Source organism: Vidua macroura, chromosome 24, assembly GCF_024509145.1.
Source record: "Vidua macroura isolate BioBank_ID:100142 chromosome 24, ASM2450914v1, whole genome shotgun sequence".
NCBI lineage: Eukaryota > Metazoa > Chordata > Aves > Passeriformes > Viduidae > Vidua > Vidua macroura.
This window is the reverse complement of record NC_071594.1, coordinates 1,543,496-1,565,317: the sequence shown is the minus strand read 5'-3', so window position 1 is coordinate 1,565,317 and position 21,822 is coordinate 1,543,496. Positions and strand designations below refer to the sequence as shown.

The 21,822-nt window shown below is 52.7% G+C and overlaps 1 protein-coding gene across 1 annotated transcript in view; it reads right to left on the bottom strand.

Moving 5' to 3' along the window:
• Window positions 1–16,241, bottom strand: part of PKP1 (plakophilin 1) — a 48,624-nt gene extending 32,383 nt beyond the window's left edge. Inside the window, exons 1-2 of the mRNA XM_053998300.1 lie at window positions 15,958–16,241; window positions 8,167–8,267 (exon numbers count right to left, since the gene is read on the bottom strand). Coding sequence (XP_053854275.1) covers window positions 8,167–8,267; window positions 15,958–16,159 — 303 coding nt within the window. The 5' untranslated portion in view covers window positions 16,160–16,241. The remainder of the gene's footprint in view (window positions 1–8,166; window positions 8,268–15,957) is intronic.
• Between the last annotated feature and the right edge of the window lie 5,581 nt (window positions 16,242–21,822).

The window sequence follows — 21,822 nt, the reverse complement described above, 5'->3', positions numbered from 1 at the left end:
GAAGCTCATTACCAAAGGCAGTCCACGACTTTTATTGCTGATTCTACCAGATGCTTGGCTGAGCCCATTTTAATATCTTTCAAGTGGCACGGACCTAATTGGTATCTCAGAATTCCTTTTTGCAGCAGGAGCCTGATCCAACGGCTCCAGATCGATGAGGGCTCTCCTGCCAGCTCCAATGGACCTCAGACCTTGAGTCTATGAATCCCTGCATGACTGGGGCTGACCTGATCCCTTCCTGTTCCTGGCAAAGCTCCCCCACACTAAAATCTAAATCCCTGTGTTGGATGCTGACCCAGCTAAGTCAGGGACCGTCACTTCTAGCACTGGAGCAAATGTGGCTGAGGGAATGGAATTCCCTGCAGCCATCAGTGAGACAGGGTGCCCAGCAAGGAGGAAGGGAAGCACTCTGTCTGGAGAGATGCCATCTCTGAGGGGGAAGGTGTCACACAGTCTGTGGTTTAAAGAGCCACCTGACAACAGCTCCCAACTTCTGCTGACGCCACTCCACGTGCAGGGAGCTCTCCCTGTGCAGAAGAGCAGCAGTGAAAGGAAAGAATCAATCTCTGGCCTTCAGACCTCATCAGTGCCCAGATTTCCTAATGCTGTGAATTGCATCTGCCCACTGCCCATGGGTGTGTGCATGGTGTGCCATCCACACCTCTGCCCTTCAGGAGTGTGGGGAAATGCTGGGAAAGACCAGGAAGTCCCTCACAGTGGGGTGGAGACAGAAAGCAGTGATTCCCTCTGCACTGCAGGATCTGGGAAGCATTTTGAAGGGCTCAGGCTGTCACTGAGACTTCTCCCCCCAGGAGCTGAGAAGTCGGGACAGCTTGGAAGGAGACACCTTCCATCATACAACTCCTTGGATTGCCAAGGAGCAGCCCAGAAAACCATCCCTGTCCTGGGCTCATCCCCCAGTGTGGGCTGCAGGGAGGGAGAGGATTCTCCCATCTACTCTGCTCTTGTGACACCCCACCTGGAGTACTCTGCACAGTTCTGGTGCTCCGATCATGAGGACATGGAACTGTTGGAGCAAGCCCAGAGGAAGCCATCCAGCTGATAAGGGCACTAGTGCAATTCTCCAGTGGAGACAGGCTGGGACAGCTGGGAATGTTCAGCCTGGAGAAAAGAAGGTTGTGTGGAGACCTAACAGCACCTTCCAGGATGTGAAGGGGCTACAGAGAAGATAGAGAGGGATCTTTCATCAATAACTGAAGTGACAAGACAAGGAAAATGGCTTCTAACTGCCAGAGGGCAGTGTTAGATGGAATTTTGGGGAGAAATTCTTCCCTGTGAAGGTGGGGAGGCCCTGGCACAGGCTGCCCAGAGAAGCTGTGGCTGCCCCATCCCTGGAAGTGCCCAGGGCCAGGTTGGACAGAGCTTGGAGCCAGCTGGGAGAGTGGAAGGTGTCTCTGCCTATGGTAGAGGGTGGAATGAGATGATCTCGAGGGTCTCTTCCAACCCAAACCCTTCTGCAATCCTATGATTCTGATTCCAGCCATTCCATCAGGCTCTGGCAGTCCCCTGTGGCTTTAGGATGCAGGAGGATGCTCAGGTGCAGCCAGGCCACCTGACATTCTGAATTTTAGCCTCCCCACTGTGAAATGAGTGTGTCTGTATGAGGCCAGGCCTAGGGAGCTGTTCATTCACAGTCAGACAGGGAAGGCAGGGAGGAAGGAAAGGTACTGGAGATGAGCACTGGTGGCACTCCTGCTCCTGTCAGGCCCAGGGAGGAAGTGCTTCCCTCCCTGGCAGCAGCACAGACCTGCCTTTAAATTAATGAGCATTTGTGGATCTCCAGTTCTCAGCCTGCAGTATGTTCTAGGAACAACAAGTAGAATATCCAACACATGAGACAGGTAAATAAATGTCTTTAACCTCTTATTTCAGCTGGAATAAAAGTGGTTCTAGAGAGAAAGTCAAAATGGCATTTTCCCAGCCATCAGCCATGAGTCCTTTTCTGTTTTTTCCTTCCATAAACCCTTTTGCTTGGCAGGAAAAGTCTCTGTCCTCCCCTTAGTTTCCAGAGAAGCAGAAGCATGGAGCAAGGTGCATCAGCCCAGGAATGGTGCCCGCATCCAGCTCTGCCTTCCCACGTCAGAGCCCTCCCAGAGAACTGGGTGGTTCTGATTCCGCATCTGAGGACGCCATCAGTTCATTACCTGCCTGGATTTTTTTCCCTTGCAATTTGTTTGTTTCTAGAGCAGCAGACAGAGAAGTGAGGGCTCCGTATAAACACGTCAGGAGCAGGTTTCTCCCAGGCTGGAGGGCAAAGCACAGGAGATGCAACCTGAGCGGGTCCCACCCTGAGTGCTGGGTGGGGAGAGCTCCTCACGCTCCTTGCGAAACCCTCTGACTGCTGCTCCCTCCATGGCAGGCAGAAAAATTGCAAAACCAGCAAATACATTGTTTATCTATTTCTGAAATGCTCCTTCCCACCTCACCCAGGAGCTGCCTTTCCCTATGATTTTTCATCTCTTTTTTCTCATTCTCCTGAGATTTAGGTCTTGCTGGTTCCATAAGCTCTGGCCAAGGAAGGCAGTGTCCAACTTGCTGTTCCAAAGCCTAAAGCTTTGTGCAAACCTCCCCAGGACACCAGGCTCTGACCAAGCAATGATGTGCAGTAACTCTAAACCTTTGTTTTCTCTGGCAAGTTTATCCAAACCACTCTCTTTTGGGGTTCCTTTAAGCTTGGATGCATTGTCACAACAAACAACAAATTCTGACCTGAAATCCTTAAGGAACAAAGCTCCCACTGACAATGAGAGGTTTTGGCCAAAGAAGCAAAGGCGGGCAGGGACAACAGTGACCACCTCTTGTTCAGGTAATGCTCTTCAGAAAGAAAGCTCTGACACTTTGTCCCACAGAGGATTTTTGGTTACAAATATTCCTACAGTCTCTGGTGCAGAGGGATCACTGGTGTGTGTTTCTCATTAGTGCCATAACAGATGTAATTACTACAGGTAACTGCTTTAATCCAGCACCACCAGACCAGCCAAATATTCCTTGGTCTGGGAGCATGGTTGCTCCTAGATCCCTTGTTAAAGTAACATCTGGGCGCCCCTTGGAAGAGAGACACTGAGGGGCTGGAGCTTGTCCAGCTAAGGGAACAGAGCTGGGGAAGGGACTGGAGCACCAGGAGCAGCTGAGGGAGCTGGAAAGGGGCTCAGCCTGGAGAAAAGGAGACTCAGGGGGGACCTTCTGGCTCTGCACAACTCCCTGACAGGAGGGGACAGCCTGGGGGGAGTCAGGCTCTGCTCCCAGGGAATAGGGACAGGACAAGAGGAAACGGCATCAAGTTGTGCCAGGGGAGTTTCAGGTTGGACATCAGGAGGAATTTCTTCATGGAAATGGTTGTTAAACATTGGAATGGACAGCCCAGGGCAGCAGTGTGGCCCCTGTCCCTGAAGGTGTTCTGGATCCTGCACTGAGTGGTGATGGGTCAAAGGTTGGACTCGATGATCTTAGAGGTCTTGTCCAACCTCAGTGATCCTGTGATTCTGTGAAAGCCCCAGCTCAGCTCTGTGGGGATAAGGATCTGCTGGAGACAGGACACATCTGAGATTCCCTTCCCAGCACATCCAGGGTTTGTTTGCCCTCGCTGGGGGCACTGCTGGGGGGACACATCCACATCATGTGGGGGATTTCCTTCTTGTGGAAGCAGCAGCACGGCAAGCTAGGTGGGCTCTGTACCTTGTCCTGGTCCTGCCTCATCTTGGTCACACTGTGGGACCTGGGAATGCCCCAGTTCCCTGCCAGTGATGGACCTGCCAACCCAGCAGACCCAGGCAAGAGCTGGGAGGGAACTGAGCCTCAGAGGTGCTTGCTGGTGGAACCCCACGTGCTGCCCTCCATGTGTTTGGGATTTGTTGTGCCTCTCCAAAGCTGTACCTACAGCTGGGGTGAGCACCAAGGTCCCTGCAATCCATGGACCACCTGACTGTGGCTGTGGCTTTGCAACACTGCTGGAGAGACTCCATTTTTGGGGTGAACTGAGCTGTCAGAGACAAGGGTGTGGCTCATGCTGAGGCTTCTGCCAGGACTGCACTGCTCTAGGTGCCCAGTCCAGCTTCCTTAACCCTCTCCCAGGTTTTATCTGTCTAAACTGTGGTCACAAATGACCCTCCTGTGGGACCTGAGGTGCTGCTCACACCAGGACACAGTTCCTGAGGCTGGAGGGCTTTGGGAACTGCTGGCCACCCATAGCTCACAGTGGCAGTAGGGTTACAAATGCCTCTAAGGCTTCTCTGAACCTGGGTTGAGGTATCACCCTGACACAGAGGGGTTTGCAGTCACGGATCCTCCTGTTACTGCATCCCAGTGTGGTATCTGAGCAAAGGAATCCCCGAAGGCTGAACGTCCTTGAGAGCTGCACCAGCCCCTGACACATGAGCCACAGAAATGCTGCAGCCAAGAGCAAACCCACTGCCCTCCAAGTGCCCCCTGGAGAGGCCCCACTGGCTCAGTGTTCCTTGCACTGGCAGTGAGAAGGTGCACACTGGGACAGCGATGCTGCAAACCAGGCACCTCACAAGGGGAATTAACAGAAAATAATCTGTAATAATGGGTGAATCACAGAGTTTAATCCAAAGTGTTAGAAACAAAGAATTATGAAGTCATTAAATTAGAAAAGCCCTCTAAGATCAAAGAGTCGCTTCATTAACCCAACACTGCCACATTCACCCTAAACCATGTCCTCAAGAACCACATCCACAAGTTTTTGAACACTACCAGGGCTGGGGACTTCACCACTGCCCTGGGCAGCCTATTCCAAACTGACTGATCCAGAAAGAGCTCTTCCTCCAGATCCATCATTTCTCTTACTCTAATATTTGAACATCAGTCTCACAAGATTGGGAAGAAAACTCAGAAGTGAAAAGTTTGATATTTCCAGGAAGACACAAAACAAGACAAAAAGAGGAAGTCAGGGATAGCAGCTTTTAAGAGCTGTGGGTGGGACAGGACACCTTTAGTGCCACCATCTGAGGCAGTGCCTTAGATGAGGGCACTCCAAGAGCAGTGTCTCAGGTGCAGGTGCTGTGGAGCAACACCTGGACATGGATTTCCTGCTGCACCTTTTTAACTCCAGGGGGACTAGGAGTCAGTCATTCCCCTCAATATTACACTGAGTCACCTCCCTGGAGTATTTGAGTTTGCCTGTGCACCCCAAAGGACTTTGCCACTTTTCAGACACATTCACAGCACCACCTCCAGCTGGAAATAAGTCCAGCAATTTTGCCTTCAAAAACAGATTTGCTTTATCTTTGATTTTACATCTTACAACCCAGGAATTACAAACAGGAAACATTTTTCAGGAAGCCCAGAACCTGCACAGACTTCAAACAGGTCTGTAGACAAAAGCTGAAGTTATCCCAAGCTGGAAGCTGGTGGCGGATGTGTGGAACCTTTAATACTGTCTGGAAAAAGCAGAATGGAGGAAGCTGCTCAGTGTGGTTGGGGAGTCTGGTGTCTGTTGAGCTTTTTAAGCACATTTAGGCTTGAGGTTATGTGTTCCAAAGTGCCAGTGGCACCTGGGACTGCTTGCCTGTGAGTGCAGTCATCTCCCTGTGCACTCATCTCCCTGCTCCATCCAGCTCCAGCGGCAGGAGATAGGGATCCAGGGGGGCTGATTCATCCTGACCTGACAGAACTCCCAGGCAGAGGAGATGAATCACCGCCCCTACCTCTGCCTTTGTTGGCCAGGGGAGGAGTCAGACAACTTGTCAGGACTAAATGGCTGATTCTCAGATAGACTCAGGTAAGACAAAGTTTACTGTGACTCCTTCAGTCCTTTTTGCTAAAGTAACCCAGATCCTGCAGACCTTTATCAAAAATATTTAGAATTAAAGACTTGAATGACACTCAAATTTGGAGAAAGACCTTCCTTCCTCAGTAAGTGCAGAGGAGTCTCTCAGAGAACAGAGCTGCCTAAATCCCCAGTCAGCCTGAAGGGACTGAACTGTTGTGTCCACGGGACTCTGGTGTCTAATGGAGGTCCTGAACTTCATCACCTTCATCACCACCTTCCAGCTGTTCCCCAGAACACCAACACTGCTGACTGAAACCCCCAGCAGCCAGTGGCATTCCCACCTACCCAGCATTTGTCCAGCTGCCATAATGATTGGGAGCAAGATCAGGAACTAACAACAGGAAACAATAACTCTCACATCAGCAGCAGGAGCTGCAGCAGCACCTTACCAGCATGAGCAGAGCCAGGCCTTGGCTTCCTCCCTCTTTAACAAAAACCCCCATCTACAAACCCTTAGAATGGCTGAAACAGAGCAATTTTGCTTGGACAAAGCAAAGCAAACTCCATTCAGGAATCACAATAGGCAAACAGCAACATATCATCAAAACAAAACATCTCAACTGTTTGAGTTGTGAAGCTCAGAGGCTCCACCTCTGCCTCGGGAACTGTCTCAGTTGCACTTTTCTAGTGGCCACAAAAACCCTGCCTGGTTACCATGGCTGGACCCTCTGCAGGGTTCCACCACTGTCTTAGGGATAGAGACAGGACACCTGGATGGATGGACCTGTGCTCTGACCAATTACAGAATACCAGAATGGTTTGGGTTGGAAGGGTCCTCAAAGCCCATTCCACAGGCAGGGACACCTTCCACTAGCCCAGGGTGCCCCAAGCCCTGCCCAACCTGACCTTGGACACTTCCAGGCATGGGGCAGCCACAGCTGCTCTGGGCAACTTGTGCCAGAGCCTCACCAAACTCAGAGGAAAGAATTTCTTCCATCCCTCACAGGGAAGAAAATCCCATCTAAGTCTGCCCTCTGGCAGTGGAAAGCCATTCCCCCTTGTCCTGTCCTTTCATCCCTTGAAATAATCTCTCTTCATCTTTCCTGTAGCTCCTTCAGGTACTACAAGGCCATAGTACAGTCACCCCAAAGATTCTCTTCTCTAAGCTGAACAATCCCAAGTCTCTCAGTGTTTCCTCACAGCAGAATTCTCTATCCCCCTGATCAACTTGGTGCCTCCTCTGAACACACTTTTCCCATCTCGGGACAGGAGTCCCCCTGGCTGGGATTTAACCAGCACAGGAAAGGACACTGAAATGGACCAACAGGCTGGAAAGGAACATTTCAAAGACACTCCAGTGCTCCCAGTTTTCCTACTGAACACCCAGTGCTGCAAACTCAACAAGTGACACCACTGCCTCAAAGCCATCATGCTACAACAAGGCCATTAGGAAAGACCCAGGAAAATCCTCCTGAAGCTGAGGAATGCTGGTGCTCTGAACAAGCAGAGGATCTGGCAACCACCAGGAAAAGCTGCAGCCCTGTCTGTGTGCTTGGAGCCACCAAGACCTTTCCCAGTTCAAGCCTTTGATGGCTGACAGAGAGCTGCTTTACAGTCCCAGAGTTGTTGAAAGGAGTCCTTTGCTTTTCTCATATTCAAATCCCAGATCTGTGAATTGCTCCTTTCTACTTTAGAGCTGATGAGAAGCAGGGAACAGCAGAACACAGGCCTGAAATGGAGGGGCAACATGAGCACAAGTTGTCCCAGTGGAGTGGTTTGGAGCAATTCCCTGTGTACCAGGGGTCTGTCACCAAGGACCAGGAGCTCTGTGGGATGTTCAGCCTCACACTGCACAAAGACAGGTACCATCTCACCTGTGCTTTTTCTGGAAATCTGCAATAATTTTTTTGGAGATCACTGTGGAAGAACTGGACCTACTTTTTTTGCAAGCCAGAGAGTATCTGGGAAGGGTCTGCAGCAGCACTGAGGTTGGGAGCAGCAGCAGTTCTAATGCAAATCCCCTGATCTGCATTCCCCAGGCACATTCGTGTCATTCACATTCGTTTTGGTGCACGGGAACAAAGATGGGAACTCCTGGATGTGCTCCAGACTTGAACTGAGCTGTGATAGTCTGAACCCAACCCTGATCCCTCAGGCAGCTTCCAAACTCTTGTGCCATTGGATATCAACCCAGAGACGCAAACTAAATCTTGTCCACTCTAAAATCCCCACATAAAACAGCTGTGGGGCCCTCAATCCTCCTCCTCCATGCACTGAATCCCTTTCTAGGAGAGCCAGGACCTCTCTCAGGCAAGTTTCTGAAGCACTGTGACCTCCCTACGTGACTGTGAGATGTTCCTCCTGTCCAGGTGAGCTCAGACCATGCCACAATCCCCGACCAAGGAGTGTCTTACCGGGTATCCCCAGCTGCTGTTCCCTGTCTGGGTTTTGGTGTAGTAGCTGCCCCGGGATGTCCCGTAGCCATAACCATCAGCTAAACCATCGTACATGGAACCTGCAAATGGAAAAGGCATAGTCAGCATGAGAAAGCATTCCCAGGAGAAAGCATTCCCAGGACAAAGGATTCACAGGAGAAAGGATTCCCAGCAGGTGACTTTCAGAGCACAAAGCTCTTCTTTAACAGCAAGTTTAGTTACGGAAAAGTGACAGTTATAAATCTCAAGAGGAACATAGGGAATACAGGCAGCAAGGGGAGCCCTTGCACTGCTGGGAACTCCAGCCCTCACACCACAGACCCCCTAAACCATCCCAAGCTTTGCAGCACAAAAAACCAAGTGCCATAAAACCCAAAGCAGAGGAGCAGAAAGGGTCAGAGATGGGGATAGCGTCTGACATCATGGAATCACAGAATCCCAGAATGGTTTGGGTTGGACCTTAAAGCTCATCCAGTTCCACCCTTGCCATGGCAGGGACATCTTCCACTATCCCAGGTTGCTCCAAGCTCCGTCCAACCTGACCTTGGGCACTCCCAGGGATCCAGGGGCAGCCACAGCTGCTCTGGGCAACCTCAGCCAGGGCCTCACCACCCTCACAGGGAGGAATTCTTTTCCAATATCCCATCTAACTCTGCCCTCTGACAGTGGGAAGCCATTCCCCCTTGTCCTGTCCCTCCAGGCCCTTGTAAATAATCTTTCTCCATGTCTTCTGTCAGTTCCTTCAGGTACTGGAAGGCCGCAATTAGGTCACCACAAAGCTTCTCTTCTCTAGGGCTGAGCAATCCCAGTGCTCTCAGCCTTTCCTCACAGGCGAGGAGCTCCTTTCCTCTGATCAACTTGGTGGACTCCTAGCTGTAGTATGAGAGGAACCTGGTGATATTTTGTGCTACATGTCCCGGAATGTCTGGCCATAGAAGACTTGTAGTAAATACAATTTCCCTCTCTGAAGGCAAAACCCACCCCTGACACTTTCACCAGTCCACTCCATGTCTGAATTCTACCAATCCCATCAGCACGAGCAGCCTGAGCAAGGCTTGCTAAAATCAATCAATGGTCCTAACAAACACCACAGATAAAGGATGACCCAGTCTATTTAACACCTGGGGATTTAAAACAGTCAAACACTACAAAACCTCATTGCACTCTTTGAATTCCAGTCTTGGCTCTAGAAGATCACTTAATATGTCTATACTTTCTTTTCCTGAAAATGTATAGAGCTCCATCATTATTTTTGGAATGCTAGAGGAATAAATGAGACTGGATCTCAGATATGTTTTTTAAAGATGCAAATATCTTGGATCAGGAGGAACCCATCAGCCATTTTTCCTATTTCTCAGTGCTTTAACTAGAGTTTGGATTTACCTACCCCAGCCCTTCCAAGAGCTCTCCCAGCAGTCTCTGGCACTACAACCTTTGGATCCCTCCTAAAAGTATTTCATTCAATGCCACGTTCATCACTACAAGACGAATGAAGTGAATCATTCTCTTTCCACAATGGAATTCCCTTAACCCCCTCTGGATGTTTCATAAGAGTTTAGGGTGATTTCAATTTCATTTTCAGAAGTGCTCAATAATTGTGGCATCCCAGGTCCCGTTATGAGGAAGTGCAAACCCTACACTCCAATTAACTTCCAGGGGAAGCTCTGAATGTCTAACAAAGTACAAAATCAGGACTTACCTGTCCTAACTTATGCACCTAAACTGGTGGGTAATGTCAGAAATATCCTAATCTCTGTGATTGTTTGATAAGACTCATCTCTGAGATAAACTGGATAAGCTCGACCACAAAGGCCCTGGAGCCACTCAGGTCTCTTCCAGCCACTGATCCTTGGAATAAACCTTATTTATTGCTCTGCCTGAGGCACCCAGAACCTGTTATGGTGATTTGGTTTGTGGCTAAAAAATCTTGCATTTTCTCAGGAAGATGATTCCTGTGGATGTGGTGTAAATAATGAGATTTGCTCTCTATTGTCAGCCCTGGATGGAGAACAGGCAACAGCCAGGCTGGCTCCCAGCCCTGCCCCTGTGCAGGAAACCACAGGAGCTCCTTTTCCATAGTCTGGGGACTTGCTGGGCACTGCTCCTCACCCAGATCTCCCCAGCCCCGATGCCTCATGCACATAAAGCTGCACAGTGCTTGCAGATAAGGCAAGGAAGTGGCCATGGGAATGCAACGGGAGACTCAGTCATGTCCTTCACCTTGTGCTCCCTCTCCACCCTGGGATTTCCTTTCAACTCCACATCAGGACATCAGTGCTGGGCCTCAGCAGCAGCAAGGCAGTGCTGGAAGTGGTGAGTTTGGGCCAGGTGATTCCCCAGGACACAGAGTTATGTGATAATCATAATTCTGAGCACGAAGGTAAAGCCATTCCATGATAATTTCCTTGGAATTCCTTCTTCACGTCTGCCTCTTGTTCTCTGTAAACATTCTGTAACTGCAGGTGTGAGCACCTGGAGCATTTTCCTGAGTGAGCAGCTGTAAAAAAGGGTTCTGTGCCTGACTTACAGGTCCCTCTGACCAGTCCTGCCTGGGGACCACGCTTTTCCTTTCAGGATCTGCTCCTGCCATGTGTGGTAAGTACACATGGCTGCACTCCAGACTCTGGGGTTAGTGCAAGAAAATACCCAAAGTAAGCCCGTTTAGGCACATCTGTAACTTTCTTCAATAAATTCACGGCTATGTGGCCAAATTCAGGCGATCAGGCAGTTGGTTCAAGTTTATGTTCTCCAGCAGGGGAGGGTTGCCTTCACCTCCCAGAACTTGTACGTAAGAGCTTATAAACACAGAATTACACAGAACCTCAAACATTCAAGGCATTTTGAAGTCACCCTGCTGGTTGGAGAAGATGTTTCTCCTGCCACCACTCAACTGGGATTTATTACTTGGAGAGCTCAGTCTTGAGGCCAGGAAGAACCCGGGGATTTTCTGCTGGAGGTGGCTGAAGAAAACTTGATCTTTGTGCAGGTTTGGACACTTCTCTGCTTGGTTAATCTTGACAGCCAGCTTGACAGCCAGTATCCCTAGCCCACAGAGACAGGAAGGAGATCCCTCTTTTCAAACACCTCAAGAGTAAAGACCACACAATCTGGTCACAGATCCTTGGAATTTGGGATAAACCCAGGCAATCACAAAATACCATTTGGGCCAGGGTGGAAATGCTCCTAGTAGGAGATGCCCCCCTTGTGCTTTTCTCTGGTTATGTCTACAGGTCTGTATCCCAGTTGCTGTCACCCAAGCAGCTGTTTAGGTCCCTGAAGGACCCATGTGCACTTGGGCAAACACACAGAGTCAGTAACACAGAACCAGAGAATCACCAAGGTTGGAAAAATCCTCTAAGATCAAAGAGTCCAACCATTTCCCCAGAACTGCCATGTTCACCACTAACTCATGTCCAAAGTGCCACATCCACACATCTTTTGAACATTTCCAGGGATGGTGACCCCACCACTGCCCTGGGCTGTTGTGCCAGGGCCTGACCACCCTTTCCATGAAGAAATTTTTCCCCATATACAACCTGAACCTCCCCTGGCCCAGCCTGAGGCCGTTCCCTCTCCTCCTGTCCCTGTTCCCTGGGAGCAGAGCCCGACGCCCCCGGCTCTCCCCTCCTGTCAGGGAGTTGTGCAGGGCCACAAGGTCCCCCTGAGCCTCCTTTTCTCCAGGCTGAGCCCCTTTCCAGCTCCCTCAACTCTTCCTCATGACAGAGGACCCTCAACAGCTGGGACAGAGTTGGAAAGATGTGGCAGAACCACACAGATGAAGTGCAGCCTCTCAGTGACCATGTGGGCAGAAAACAACACTGAAGGCTGCTGAGATTCCCCTCTCCCCAAGTTATCATTCCCCCATGACATCTCCTTTAAAACTTCGATACTTTAAAATCTTTTTTATCTTCAGTGAGACTGGAGATAAATTCATGAGGGTTAAATCCAGTTACAGCAGATAGGAAGTGCAAAACCTTGCAGTGCATCTCTGTGAGCCCCCCTTCACTGCTCCCACTGCCCTCATCCCCTTCTCCATCCCCGTTATCCATTATTGCAGAGTAAACTGAGGCTGCCATCAAACTCAGTGTAGCTGTTCTTGATGAATTATTTCCTATCCTCAAAGGCAATGCTCCTCTCTTGCAGCTGGCACTGCTGGCAGGAGGAGAGCTGTGTTCAAAGTGCCATTTTCCCAAAGCCAGCTGGACACACAGAGCCAGTGTGGAGATTGTGGAAAAGGATGTCTGTTAATAAATATTAATCTGTGGCAGGGAAAGGCAAGACAAGAACCAGTCACTGGCAGTGCAGGCTAGGCAAGTTAAATCATAAACTATGCACGGCTTTAAACAATAAGGATGATTAAACATAGGAAAAACACAGGGAGAGCAGAGGCCTGTGGGAGGCACAAAGCAAAGCCTGGGTGCCTTCTAGGAGAGAAGTGTCAGTGAAATCCCAGACATGGAGATTCCTGCAGGAATGACAAAACTCCAGTTCTGCCTTTTGGCCTATGAGCTAATGGGGATTTTTTTGTATCCCAATAATCTAAGATTTGTGGAAGAGTGGAACCTTTCACTGAATCATCTCACGCTGAGGGAAGTTAGAGAAGTCTTCAAAAGAATTTTTTTTCCCCCAAATCTCATCTTCTCTTCACATCAGAGTCCTGATTCCCGCCAAAGCCAGATGAGGTCCCATCAGACCTTGGTGGAATTACTCTCCTCTTAGCCACAGCTGGCACAGAAACTTCTCAATCCCAGCTCAGCCATAGGACAGCTGGATCTGACACTCCTTGGATGTGTCCCCTCAGTGACAAATCACTGGCAGAAGTTTCCTTTAGCCAGAGGACTTTGTAGAGCAGAGCTGATGGCTACAAGGAGCTAGTTCAGCTTGGCCTGGCCTTATCCTCTGCCATGCTACTGAAATTAATTTTCCCTGGAAATGTGCATTACTCACAAATTCAGGGGGAGCCATCTAGTTTGGTATTGCCATGGGGAGAAGGACAGATAAGCCCTAGAGCAGAGCCCACAGACCCAACCCCCAGGGAGGACAGACCTCACATATCCCAGATTCCAATGCCACCCTTGGGAACAGCTGGAGCCGCTGTGCTGAGCCAAGGTCCCACTGGGTTCAGGTGTATTCTGCTGGCAGCAGTTTTCTGCTCGCTGTCCCACCCCAGTGCACACCAGTTTGGGCCCACATTGGCCACCTTGCCCTGTGGGACACCAGATCTCCAAAGTGGCCACAACACCTTGGTCTGCTGGACTCCAAATCACCAACTCATTTATGGTTCCATCCATCACTGGGATAGTGAGGGAGTGTGTGCTCCCTGCAAAGCAACTCCAGTGGTGGGATACAACACCCCCACCCTGCTGTGTGCACGAGGGTTCCATGTCCATGTTCCCCATCCTACACACACCAGGACGCCGTTCCTGTAGCTGGGGGAAGCTCTGGGCCCTGCTCCAGCTCCAGCTCAAACCACAGTTCCAAACACAGCAACAAACCTGGAGCTGGCCCAACACCTGCCCAGCCCCACTCTGGGACTGTCTGGGAGCAGAGGGAACAAAGCACTCAGGCACTTGTCAGGGGGCTTGGGGCATTCCCCAGCTTGTGCTGCCTCTGAGGAGCAACTCTGAGAAATCCCAGGGGATTCAGGGAGCTGAAGCTGGATGAGGGTTTGGACAGGCAGAATCCACGCTTAACCCACATAACCTCTTTGTAGGAAAAACTAATTTTTCTCATCAGGGCTGCCCACCTGATCTCTGGGCAAGAGCAGTAAAACCCAACACCTGAAAGCTGAGCCTGACGCACTCGGACACCAACCAGGAGACAGCCCTGGGAACAAACAGCAGCTTCTCACCCTTCTGGGATTCCATCCAGGAATGCACTGGGATGAATCAGCCCCCAGGACCTTTGCTGGCCAACCACCCCTGATGGGAACTAGGGGTGGGGGGGCCTGGTCCCTGTGCTTGGAGGCAACTCCTGGGAGTGGGATGTGACTCAGCTTCCCTGGGCCACAGAAACCAGAGCTGCACATCTCCACGCAATTCCCATTCTCAGACATTCCCCAAAGTGTCTGGAGGAGGGGTTTAGCTTGGTGAGCAGAAACTGGCAATTTGGGAATGTGCTATTTTTTTTTCCTTTCACAGAGGTTTCACCTGGGCTCCTCTCCAAGCTGGATAATCCCCCTCTGCCTCTCTTCCTTCCTGCCTATGGATCCCTCTGCCCGCTTGCCTCTCCATCCAGAGCCCTTCAGCTCAGCCTGCTGTGTATTTTATTTTGTCAGGTCTGTCACTGTAACACCTTAAGCAATAAACCCTCCAGAGGTGGGAGGAGATTCCCATCTTCCACTCTGGTGGCAGAGGAAAGCTCTCCTGGCCCCAGCCCCCCCTCACCTGTCGGAGTCTGTGTCCACAAAAGCAGAGGAAGCAGGGATTTGTTCCTGGCAGAGCCCACCTGCCCTCATTCTGGAGATGCTCCATTCCCTCTGTTCCAGCAACTGCAATTCCCAGAGCAGGGATGGCTCCCGAGGAAGCACCACCTCCACACTTCCCCCAGCAGCCTACAGCCACCTAGCTTCTCCTGCTAATCCAGCCCCAAACATGTCTCTGGACCATGGCAGCTCACCAGCACAGGATTCAGCCTCACAAAGCAGCTTGAAAGAGCTGCTGGACAAGGCACAGCTCCTGAAGGAGGTATCAGAGCCTGGCCCAGCTCACCCAGGACCCCGCTCCATGCTGCTCACTCCAGACTCAGCTGAATGCTCAGTCCCAGCTGCAGCACCCCAATGGCCCCCAAAGCCTTGGGGTTTCCTCTCCCTGGTGGACTCAGCCAGGCCAGAGCTCTGTGGCTGCTGGAAAAGCGCCTCCAAGAGCCAGGAGGTTTTGCACAGAGGTTGTCACAACCCTCTGCGTTTGCAGCTTCCAGCTGGGGAAGGCTGGGCTTTACCTCCAGATCAGCTTTCTCCAGACACAAGGACGGCAGGAAGAACCATTTGCCGAGCCTTGATCCAAAGAGCAGGGGGTTCCACAGGCACACCTGGCTGCAGGACTCAGCTGATTGTTTCTGTGGCACACACTCAGTGCACAGAGGTGGAGCGGCCGCCTGGACCCCAACACAGGCAAAGTGGAGGGGGCTGTGAAACACCCCCACCAACCAACACAGGGACACTTCTCCCAACTCATCTCCTTCCTACCACTCCCATCGGGGTCCCAGAGACTCCACACTTCTCAGCCTGCAACTGGGAGATGTGCTGGGAGTTCCAGAGGTGAATCCCAAGCTGAGGTTTGTGTCCTGTGTGTGGGCACAGCCTCCTGCTCTGCGCCTGTCCAGCGCTCAGGAGGCAGCAAAGCCGCAGCCCCAGCCCACGGCAGGGTGGAGGAGCACTGTCAGCTTTGCCCATCCACAGGAGGGGGTGGCAGGGAATTCCAGCCATGGGGGCACTTGCAGAGGAAGGATTTGCAAAACCAGACAGCTACTCCAGCTTTAAAGCCAGGGAAAAATTGGTTATAGCACACACTGAAATGTCCAAATGCCTCAGGGATGTGGAGCGGAGCAGCACTCCCAGGGATCAGCTCCAGCCAGGAAGGAGTTGATGCTTCCAGCTCTGTGTCTTGTCCTAAACCGTTCCATCCAGTGCGGGAGATCTTGGCATCACCTGCCTGAGGTGTGCCAGGAGAGAAGCAAAGCAGTCTGTCCCCCCTGCACAAACCCCACCAAAGCGCCCAGAGCACCAGCCCTGCCCCCGAGGCCCCTCGCTGAGGGGCTGAGGGACTTTACCTCGGTTTGAGTGGCCCACGCTTGACGACACCGACGACTTTTGCTTCTGCCTCTTGACAGTCATCATCACCTGCTCCTGGACGCGCTGCTTGCCCGTGCCCTTGGTTTTCAGCTTGTGGTCCGAGGGCAGGGCCAGCGTGGAGCTGGCCTGGTCCTGGAAGCACTCGTAGGCCAGCGCCGTTTTCAGCGGGGAGTGGAGCATGGCTGGAGGCCGCGGGCACGGGGCTGCACTTGGCTCGCACGGACAACACGGGGCCACCGAACACCGTCTGTGCTGGGCTTAGTCCCCCGAAGCCCTCCTTGCCATACGTCCCCTGGCCCAGGGTGTCTCAGCGCTGCTGCTCGCAGCTCGGCTCCCCGGCGTGTGAGCAGTCACACCCTCCGCCAGACTGGATATACAGCCCTGCCCGCACACACCCACGCCTCCCCGCCAGCCCCGGCACCCCCGAGCCGCTGCGGGGCACTCCCGGCCCCGAGCCTGCCCCCGGCCCCTGCCCAGCCCCGCGGGCCGGGGCACGGCGGTGCCGGTGGGCAGGGTGGGCTCGAGGGCTGGGTACGGACACGCTCCCTGAGAGGGGTCGGGGTGAGGCTCTGTGGGTCTGGATAGGAAACGGAGCTCGCCGGGGGCTGGAGCATCTCCCACACGGCTCCTCTCGGGTTCCAGTATTTCCCTCAGTCCAAAGTGCATCAAGCCCAGGTCTCGGTGCCAAGAGATGGCCCTGCCTGCAGGAGCAACGCTGCCCACAACACCCGTGGGGTTGCAAACCCACCCCTCCAAACCCAGGAATGCAGGATTCCTGCGGAACGCCGGCTCCAGGGGTCAGGGAGGGTCCTGACGAGGTCCCCTGGAGGGTCAGGGACATCCCCCCAGAGGGTGTCCCACTTGTCTGAGGGACAGTCCTGTGGAGAAATCATGGCACAATTGGGGCAATCTTTGCACACAGCTTGGGGCAGCAGGGAGGAAAAGAGGAAATTTAGCAAGAAGAGGAGATAAAATGGCTGTGCAAGAAATGACACGCCAGGCCATGAATGGGAGCAGAGAGTTCTCCCTCTGCCAAGCCACACTGCAGCAACTCGTTTGCAGAGAACCGAGCACCTCGCTGCTGGTGTGACCAGTTTCAGGTCACAGCAAGTGCTGACAAAGCTCCTGCCAAGCCACAGGAGGCTGATACAGGAGAAGAGGAGCAGTCCCCATCAGGAGGGAGGCTGAGGAGAGGATGCCCAGGGTAGAGGATTCCTGGGTACTCCAGGACCAGGATTTGGGTGCTTTTGTCAATACTCAGAGGAGCAGAGCCCTTTGTGCTGCCAGATGGATCTGCTGTGGGAGGAAGGATGTCTGGAGTTTCTCTCCAGTGAGAATCAGCAGTGCCCAGGGTCTGACCTGGTGCTTTCACTCCCATCCATCAGGTTTTGTGTTTCCTTGGTGGTTTGTATCCACCTTTCATGTTTTGTAGGAACAAAAGCAGCATCAGAAAGCACAGAGCAGGCTCTTGGGAAAGATGAGCTTTGTGCACTGTCCTTTTCCATGCTCCAGGATGCTCCTCCCATGAAACGTAGGAGTAGAAAGCCAGGTTTTGTCCATATGACACAGGGGTAAAGCAACTGGAGGGTATTTATTTGCCTTTGGTCCCCTCTCCCCACCTTTCTTTATACCTCACCAAGGGATGCAGAGGCTTTACTCTGCTCCATCACCCAACCAGCCAGGACTTTGAGACCATGCCCAGGCAAGGCCAGCCTGGAGGAGGGTGGGTGGTGCCCAGGGCCGGGTGGGTGATGCCCAGTGTGATGAGTGGATGGAGTGAGCAGCTTTCCTGCTACTCCTGAGCATTTCCCAGGTGGGGATCAGGCCGTGCTCTCCCGGTGCAGGCAGGAGCAGTGCAGCAATGCCCGGCTGTTGTTTTCCCCTGCCCCACTTGTCTCTCCTGACAGCTCGATATCGATGCCAAGCGGTGTTTTCGCAAATCAATGACAGGCTGTCAGCGTCAGGTGCCTCCTGCACAACAAAGTGCCAGCTCTCACAAACCTGTAATGTCACTTGGCCCGGGGCGAGGAACAGCCCTGTCCCTGTCCCCGCGGGAGAGCCGCGTGTTTATCGCATCCCGTCACTGCGCTCTGGCATCTCCCGGTTTCATAACTCGCCCAAATTGCTGAGCTGGGCTGCGGAGCTGCGGACAGGGAGCTTAGGGAGGCTTTCAGGAAACAATGGTTTCTTGGGGCGAGTTCGCACGGTTTAGCCCAAGGGAGGGAATCTCCCGGGATTCTGCAGCAGATTCCAAACCCGTATCTGGAAGAGCAAAAGGTGCTTAAACGAAGGTTTTTATTGAAGTTCTGTGCAAACTGCGTTCTGGTATGGGGTTGGGGGTGTCCCTGAGCGGGGCACGGGGAGCATCATCCCAGCCAGTGCAGCGCAGACCGGCGCAGCAGCAGCAGCAGCAGCAGCGCTTTCATCCAGCAGCGCCCCGAGCAAATTCCCTGTCTGCCTTTGTGTCTGGTGCTCACGGGCACAGCGGGCAGGGCTGAAAGGGACGCAAACCCGTGCCGAATCCGGGGCGCGATGGACAGGAGTCGGAGGGTTAATGAAATCAGTGTCATTAAGGACGCGAGCGGTGCTCTGGGGGCTCGGGGGTCCCGGCGCTGCCCGAGCGCGGCGAGCAGCGCACGGCGAGGCTGTGACTCACCCTCCGCACCCACTCCGGGACACGCCCTGTGCATCTGGGCTCTTCAAAGCATTTTTGTGAGAGTTCCTGGGATTCCTGCCAGCTGCCTGATCGCAATCAAAGCGCTCGCTGGCCCAATGCTGCTCCCAGAGAGGCGCAGGTTGCCTGTTCAAACTTGTCGGGCGCTCCTGAGCTGGAAGTGTCTGAGGCGCACTCGAATTCTGCTGGGGGGAATAATTGTCCCCAGCCCTGGTGTCAGGAAGTCCAGCTGTTGGGGGTTAGTTCAACACCGGGAGTTGATCCTTCCTTCGGACAGGTGGTCGCCAGGAGGGGCAGAGGTGCAGATGCTGGGAATTCTTGTATTTCCCAGGATAATGCCGTTTTCTGAGCAGTGACTCATCCTCGCCCCAGCACAGCTGAGATTTTCCAGAGCCTGGCAAGGTTCTGCAGGAGGGAACCTGCTCTTCAGACTTGCACACCTTGGTTTCACTCTGCCTGCCTTGAAAGTGTCTCTTTTGTGGGACCAGAAAACACCATAGGAAGGGGACAGATGGAGAGCTCAGACAGATGGAGAGCTCAGGACACAGCTGGAAGGGAGTATGGAGCTGCCACGGTGAGGAAAGCCAGGCAAAAGCCTGATAAGACTTGTGGCAAGGCTGTTCTTGAGAAAAACCTCCCCTCCACTCCTCACACACGTGTGGCACTGAGACGTTTTTGAGGTGGTGCTGTGGGAGGACAAGAAGGCAACAGTGCCAGGCAGGTCATGGGCTGGCCCTTGGCAAAGCAGGGACACTTCTCCAGCCCCAGAAATATCCCAGTGTGCATGGGAGCTTGGAAAGAAAGGAAATCCCTGGTTTCTTCCCAAAACAAAAGGATGCCTCGGGCAGAGCAGCTGCATCCGGCCAGCTGAAAGCCTGGGCTGCATAAGGGAGATAAAAGAGCCGGGAACATCACTGAGGTTCCCTGACAGAAATGAGCAATGCTGAGTTAGGAAGGGGTTGCCCCTCTGCCTAAAGCAGGGCTGAACCAAGTCAGGACCTGGTTGCTCCAGATGTTGTCCAGTGAAGGTTTGATGGAGATTCCACAGCCTCTCAGGCCTCTCTCCCAGTATTTGACTGTCCTCATGGTGAATTGTTTTTCAGGTATCTAAAAGGAATTTCCCATGTCCCAGCTTGTTCCCGTTGCCTCTCCTCTCCCCATGCACCTCAGAAGGTGTGACTCCACCTTCACAGAATCCCAGAATGGATTGATTGACTTGGAACTGACCTCAAAGCTCATCCCATTCCACCCTCTGCCACAGGCAGGGACACCTTCCACTACCCCAGATTGCTCCAGGCCCTGTCCAACCTGGCCTTAGCCAGGGATGGGGCAGCAGAGCAGTCCCTAATGAGGTAATTTTAATGTAATTACCTGTGTATTCCAACATCAGCAGCTGCAGTGTCTGTAAAGTTCCTTGGTGCCACAGAAGGGGTGAGCCTCCTCTGCAGCCTTGGCAGCTTCCACTGCCCAGCAGGAGCCTTGAGTTTGTAGAAATGGCAAAAAACCACAAGAAGCCCCCAAAACAGCCATGTTTTGCTGTCAGACCTGTCAATTCCCCTCCCCCCCCCCCCCTCAAAGGGGGGTTTGCAGTCCCCTGGATGTTGTGAGTTTGGAGTTTAAAATGGTTCTACTTGGCCAGTTTTGGTTTCATAATGTTCACTCCTTGTTTGTGCATGGAAACTCTAAAGTCCATGGAGTTGTTGGTTAATTTGCTTAAACCCCCATTTCTCCCTTCTCAGTGAAGACTTTTGGTGCCAGAAGAAACCAAACCCAGGGCTGAGTGAGGAGGTGATTCCAGCCTGGAGAAGCAGAGGTTCCCCAAAAGTTCCTCAGAGATTCCCCAGAAGATTCCTCGTCCCTCTGGGGAAGGCCCAGAGCCCTGCAGGGTGTTCTGGGAAAGGACAAGTGACACTGTGCAGCAGCTGCCACAAGGACAATTCAAACTGTCCATAAGGAAAAAGCTTTTCCCATGAGAGCTGTGCAGCCTTGGGATGGGATCTTCTCTGAGAATTCACCGGGGCAAGGACTGGAGTCACTTGAGCTGGCCTTGCACTGAGCCCTGCTTTGAACATGACCTGGGGCTCAGGACCTCCCAGAGTCCTTCCAGCCTTTCCTGATTTCCCTGACCTGAAGGGCACTGACAGTTCCCACACGTGGAGCTCGTTGCGTCCTGCAGGAGACACAAGAGAGGGAGATGTCCCCTGACAGTGACAATTCTTCCTTGGCTTTGGCAGCCTGGAAGCTGAGTGGGACCCAAGCACCACCTGCTTTCCCTGCCCCAGGACAAGGCTGTGTGGGACATCCCTGCACAGATGACTTGATCAGTCTTCTCCATTCCCAACAGAGATGTGAGATGTGTGGCAGGAGGGCAGGTATGTGCTCTGGAGGATCAGCCTCCTCCTCTTCTCCTTGGCTTTGTGCCATGGTCAAACATCAGACCCTGCCTGAGGATCAAATGCCTTCTCTGCTTCTGGCTCCCCTTTGGATTTGCCAGTGAGTGTCACCAGCTCCCTCTGCGGTGCCTGGGGCTGCTGGGATGTGGAGCAGGAGCTCAGCCAAGCGCCTGGGAGGTGGAATAAATCCCTAAAGAAAGGCTGAGGGGAGGTCACACCTGCCCTGTCCCCAGCTCCTCCGGCCAGGGTTCGGAGCCTGGCCAGGCTGTCCCAGCCTGGGGTATCCGTGCTCACTCCCTGGAATGTGGAGCCACAGGGAGAGGGGCTGCACTGGCAGTGCTCAACTTCCCAGAGCAGCCCAACCTCCCCTCACACACAGAAACAGGACTGCAGAAGTTCAGCCTGGTGCTTCAGCACATTTCCAGTCCAGAGGGAATTTTGCAAGGACAGACCTGGCAAAAGGGACTTGCAAAATCAGCACCAACTGTGCAGGAATAACTTGGGTGCTTGGACACCCTCTTGGATGTAAGGGAAGCTCCTTGCTTATCTCTAGCACTGTTCCCTGATGATGGTTCAGGTGCCAGGTCATAAACTCTCTTGGAAAATCTGTGTTTCCCTGTTCAGTCTGAAGGTGAACATGTGGATATTTGTCCACCTTGCAAAGCCAATCCAGCATGGACTGTTCCTGGAAAGTAGGAATGAAACAGAGAACCTCGGCAGGCCATGCTGATTGGCCTCAAATGTGATCTCTACTCTCTGGTGCTGGGTTTCAGTAT